At 61.2% G+C, this 4,896-nt stretch overlaps 1 protein-coding gene across 4 annotated transcripts; it reads left to right on the plus strand.

Moving 5' to 3' along the window:
• The first annotated feature begins 409 nt into the window (after positions 1 to 409).
• On the plus strand, positions 410 to 4,163 carry KLHL30 (kelch like family member 30). Of its 4 annotated transcripts, none has more exons than XM_026855471.1 (7): positions 417 to 1,379; positions 1,471 to 1,639; positions 1,833 to 1,919; positions 2,115 to 2,270; positions 2,366 to 2,554; positions 3,153 to 3,260; positions 3,791 to 4,029. In XM_026855471.1, the coding sequence occupies exons 1-7, from the start codon at positions 606 to 608 to the stop codon at positions 3,913 to 3,915; spliced, it is 1,608 nt and encodes a 535-aa protein (XP_026711272.1). In that variant the 5' UTR covers positions 417 to 605; the 3' UTR covers positions 3,916 to 4,029. The 4 variants fall into 4 exon arrangements, with proteins under 4 accessions (XP_026711273.1, XP_026711272.1, XP_026711271.1 ...); XM_026855470.1 differs by having other exon boundaries at positions 421 to 1,379; positions 2,115 to 2,249; positions 3,115 to 3,260; positions 3,791 to 4,163; XM_026855469.1 differs by having other exon boundaries at positions 424 to 1,379; positions 3,115 to 3,260; positions 3,791 to 4,163.
• The last annotated feature ends 733 nt before the right edge of the window (positions 4,164 to 4,896 follow it).

A 4,896-nucleotide genomic window follows, 5' to 3' on the forward strand; every position in this document is an offset into this window, starting at 1 on the left:
GGGGGGAGCCTTTTCCCCCAGGCTTGCGGTGCCCGTCTGGCCACAGAGGAATGCTTTCCAAAAAGCAGCAAAGCCGCGGTACGGTGGGGATGGGCAGCAGCAAGCAGCTCTGCCCGTACGGTGCCTTTAACAGCAGCGAGCGGCACCCCGGCGCTGCCTAAAAATAGTGTATCCCCCCGCCCCATCGCGGCTGGATCCTGTGTCACGCCGGAGCGTCCCTCCCCAGTGCCGGGACTGTGGCCACTTCCCTCGTAGCAGGCCAGCTGGAGGGCTTCGCAGGCCAGGTAAGAGTGGGAGGGAGCGACCTGGAGCAGGGTTCGACCCGGCCTCCAAACCACCCCCAAGAAATCGGTGGCAGCCCCGGCAGGGCAGGTCAGGGCATGGGGAGGAGATACCACTGACATCCATGGACATAGAGCCGGCGGGGGGGTGGGGCTCCAGGGAGCGCTTCTGCCCCTGCTGGTGCCTGTAAATTGGGTGCTGGGACGGTTGTGCCGAGGCGGGGGGGGGAGGGAGATGTCATCGCTTTTTCCTGACAGGGACACCCTCACCACGCTCCACTCGGGCTCTGCCTACCGGCAAGGCCCCGCGGCCATCCCAGCGCCATGGTGAGGAACATGGACGACTTCGACTTCTGCCTGCCTTCACATGCCCAGGGTGTGCTGGAAGGGCTGCAGCGGCTGCGTGCCAACCCCAAACTGGCAGATGTGACGCTGGTGGCAGGAGGGCGGGAGTTCCCCTGCCACCGCGGCGTCCTGGCCCTCTGCAGCCACTACTTCCACGCCATGTTCTCCGGCGACTTTGCTGAGAGCACTGCAGCACGGGTGGAGCTGAAGGAGGTGGACCCCAGTGCGCTGGAGATGCTGCTTGACTTTGCCTACACAGGGAAGGTTACCATCAACCAGGGCAACGTGGAGGAGCTGATGCGGACTGCCAGCCAGCTCCACTTCCCCACTATCCAGAAGGTCTGCAGCCGCTACCTCCGGCAGCAGATGGATGCCACCAACTGTCTAGGTATCTGTGAGTTTGGTGAGAGCCACGGCTGCCCTGAGGTCTCCTCCAAGGCCTGGTCTTTCTTGCAGGAGAACTTTGAAGCCATCTCTCAGCAGGAGGAGTTCCTCCAGCTCTCCAAGGAGAGGTTGGCTACCTACCTCTCCAACGACCAGCTGCAGGTGCAGGAGGAGCAGAGCCTGGCTGAGGCCGTGCTGCGCTGGGTACGCCATGACCCTGGGTCCCGAGCCCAGTTCTTGCCTGAGCTGCTGGAGCTGGCCCACCTTGTCTCACTGCCCGACCAGTACCTTCAGAACCTGCTTGCCACTGAGCCCCTTGTACGTGACTCAGATGCCAGCAAGGCCCTTGTCACCCAATCCTGCACAATGGTGGGTAACCTCTGCCCCAAAACCCACCCCCTGAGCCACGGGGGGAGGCTCAGCTGGGAGCCTGATGGTCCTGCCCTGGCCTCTCGGATAGGGGCAGAGCGATGCCGGTGCCCAGAAGAACCCCCCAACCCCAGCGCAGAAGCTGGAGGAGGTGCTGGTGGTGGTTGGTGGCCGCGTGCTAGAGGAGAGTGAGGATGAGGACAGGGGGCTGGAGATGCCGGCCACCCACAGGAACTTTGCTTTCTACAACCCCAAAAGCAGTAAGTGCCCACGTCAGGGATGGGGCAAGTGCATACTCCCCCCCCGAATGTTATCTAACCCTCCATCTACCACAAAGCCACCTCTTGCTAAATGATCTGGTGTCAAGAGGGGCACGGGGTGGGGGGAGGAGGGGGAGGGAAGAGTGAAGCAGGGCTGGCTGGGGGGTCATTGTTTGGCTCCACTGGGTTTCAGGGCAATGGATGGCTCTGCCTGACTTCCCCGATTACAACAAATGGGGCTTTTCCCTGGTGTCTCTGAACAATGATGTGTACGTCACAGGTAAGTGCTGGGGCTGCTGGTGTGGAGTGGGGGTCCCCAGGGATGAGGGACAGAGATGTGGGCACGGGGTGCCTGGGGCCAGGGGCTACCCTCCCTCTCCTTGCTCCCTTCCTGTGTGGATCCAGCCACTGGCCAGGGATGCCCAGGCACGGCTGCACTTGGAGGGGGTGGCCCGCCTGACCCGCCCCTCCCCAGGTGGCTCCCGGGGGTCCCAGAACAACACGTGGTCGACGACCCAGGCCTGGCGCTTCTGCCCCAGGGATGGCACTTGGAAGCCCATCACCCCCATGCTGAGAGCCCGGACAAACCACACCAGCGCTGTCCTCAATGGTGAGATCTACGTCATTGGGGGTAAGGCCACAAAGACCCTACGGGTGCTTCTGGGGTGGGGGGTCTGTGGGTGCCCTGGCACAGCAGGGTGGCTGCAGTGTTCCACCACCCTGCAGGGACGACGGTGGATGCGGTGGAAGTGGAGCGCTACGACCCCTACAACAAGAGCTGGTGTGCCATCAGCCCAGCCCTCAAATATGTCAGCAATTTTGCGGCCGCCAGCTGCTTGGGCAAGCTCTACCTGGTGGGCTCATGTGCCATCAAGTACAATGCGCTCACCCTGCAGTGCTACAACCCTGTCCAAGGTGAGAGCTGGCCGCACTGCACCTCACCAGAGCCTTCCTGGGGAGCAGGACTGAGGGGCCCCCCCCCAGCATCCTGTGCCACCAGGCATGGTCCTGTGGGGTGCGACTGGGTGCTATCGGGGTCCAGCAATGGCTGTGGCATGGGGCTGGGGCCAGCCAGGAGCATGGCTGCTGGTGGCACAGACCCCAGTCACAGAACTCCAGCACAGACCAGGCCAGAGCTTCTGCGGAGTGGGATCACAGGAGCAGAGGGGTGGGGGAAGCTGCCCACCTTAGGAAGAAACTAAACCCCTGTGACAACACCACTGCCTTGGGCAGCCTCTGCACAGCCCACAGTGGTATCCCTCATCCCACACCACCACTACAAATTATATCCCCCCCCCCTTTTTTATGCAAGAGCCTCATCTGGGATGAGGACCACAGGTGCAATGCTGCCTAGCCACTCTGCCCTTCCAAACTCCCCCTTAAATAGCTGCAGACTCAGCAATGCTTTTTTCAGCCACTGACAGCTGCATCAACAGCCAAGGGTGGGATGCGCTGCTGACGGCTGCTCCTTGCAGATCTGTGGTGTGTGATCACATCCCCCTTCATCCCTAAGTACCTCTCGGCCCCACGCTGTGCCACCCTTCGTGGGCTCATCTACCTCATTGGGGACAACACCAAGAAGGTCCACATGTACAACCCGGAGGCCAACATCTGGCAGAAGGTAGTAGGATGTGGGGCCAAGCGCAATCACCCTCCTGGGGAGGTGTGGCAGCTGTTCCCTCCCTGCCAGCACCCCACAACCCTGCACCCACTCCCCCAGGGTGCCAGCACCACCTCTCCTTCCTGCCCACTCATCCCTTGGCTCTGTTAACCCCTGTAGAGCTGAAGATGCCCCAATCCTGTGTTCACACTGCAGAAGCCCACAGGGACCCCCTTTTTCCAACACCATCCTCCTACAGGGTTTGCAGGGCTCCTGACTGTGCAGTTGGGCAAAATCCTGCCTGTCTCCTCCACCCCCCAGAGCCCCCCACTCCCTGCAGTGACCCCAGCCTTGCTCCCTTGCTCTCCATAACATGGGGATGCTGCTAAAAGTGAGACATGGCCCCAGAGGCCCCCAAACCTCACAGAGAGGTCAGGGGGTGGCCACACACACACACACACACACACACACACACACGCCTGGTGGGTCGATGTCCTGTGCAGTGGGGTCCCCAGGGGATCCCTGCACATTCCATCCTGCCTCTCATGCAGGTGCAGCTCCTGCATACGCTCCACGAGAATGGTGGGATGGTGCCGCTGGGCGATCGGCTCTTCGTCACCGGTGGCCACTGGAAGGGCATCAACGGGGACTATCAAGTGGAGATGGAGGTGTATGACTGTGCCAAGGACCTCTGGACACGGGAGGGCTCCCTGCCCTGCCTCTGGCTCTTCCACAGCTCCTCCTCCATTTTCATGGACACCTCCAAGTGGACAGAGTCTTTCCAGGGTAACCATGGGTGGTAGGAGAGCCCACGGTGTCGCCCGCCATCCTGTGCAGCTGCTCTCCCCCTCTCACCTCTCTCCCCACTGCCAGTTCAGCTCTGTGGTGGGGGACATGTAAAACCCCCTGCCAGGCTGGCTGGGGTGTTGGGAGCGTGTTCTCCTCCCACCACCACAGGGTGAAGGCTTTTCCTTATAAACATGCTTTGGCTAATGCTCTCTTTTAGTTCGGTGGGGTTATTTTAAGAACTGCCTTTTTCCCCCTCCAAAACCCCAAAGCTTTTACGGTATTTCAAGGCCTCCGAAAGTGTGGCCCAGCCCCATCAGAGACTGTCATTGCTGCCTGGTGACATGGTCCCTTTCCCCATCACGTTGACACCCAGCATGGGGAAACATGAGGGAGACCAGGGAACTCTCATCTTCTCAATAGCCAAAGCTCCCCAGCACCTCGCTGGCCCACAGTGCAGTGTCAGACCCATTGCAGGGCCCCATGAAGCGGAGTGAGAGGAGATGAAACCAACTTTTGGATGCCTTGTGTGGCACAGCAGCCTGCAGTGGGTCACTTCATCCTGGTTTCTCTCCTGGGATGCACAGCTGAGAGGTGACCCAAGGGTTGTGGTGAAGCAGCCAGCGGCTCAGTGGCTCCTGGTGCCAGCACAGAGCCGGGCAGCACCCCAGCCACGTCTCTGCTGGTACCCGCTGGCAGGGGATGCCCCGGGATGGGGCGAGCACAAGGCGATGCTTCCCCGGTGGCCAGTCCCACCACCGGGCCGTCGTAGCGCTGTTTGAGGGTTAATCCGTTCAGTGTTAGGGCTTTTATTAACTCTTAAGCACTAAACACGCCCTCCGAGGAGCACTGTGGGACGCGGGGCCCCGGC

Source organism: Athene cunicularia (assembly GCF_003259725.1).
Source record: "Athene cunicularia isolate RWA chromosome 9 unlocalized genomic scaffold, athCun1 chr9_part2, whole genome shotgun sequence".
Classification (NCBI taxonomy): Eukaryota; Metazoa; Chordata; class Aves; order Strigiformes; family Strigidae; genus Athene; species Athene cunicularia.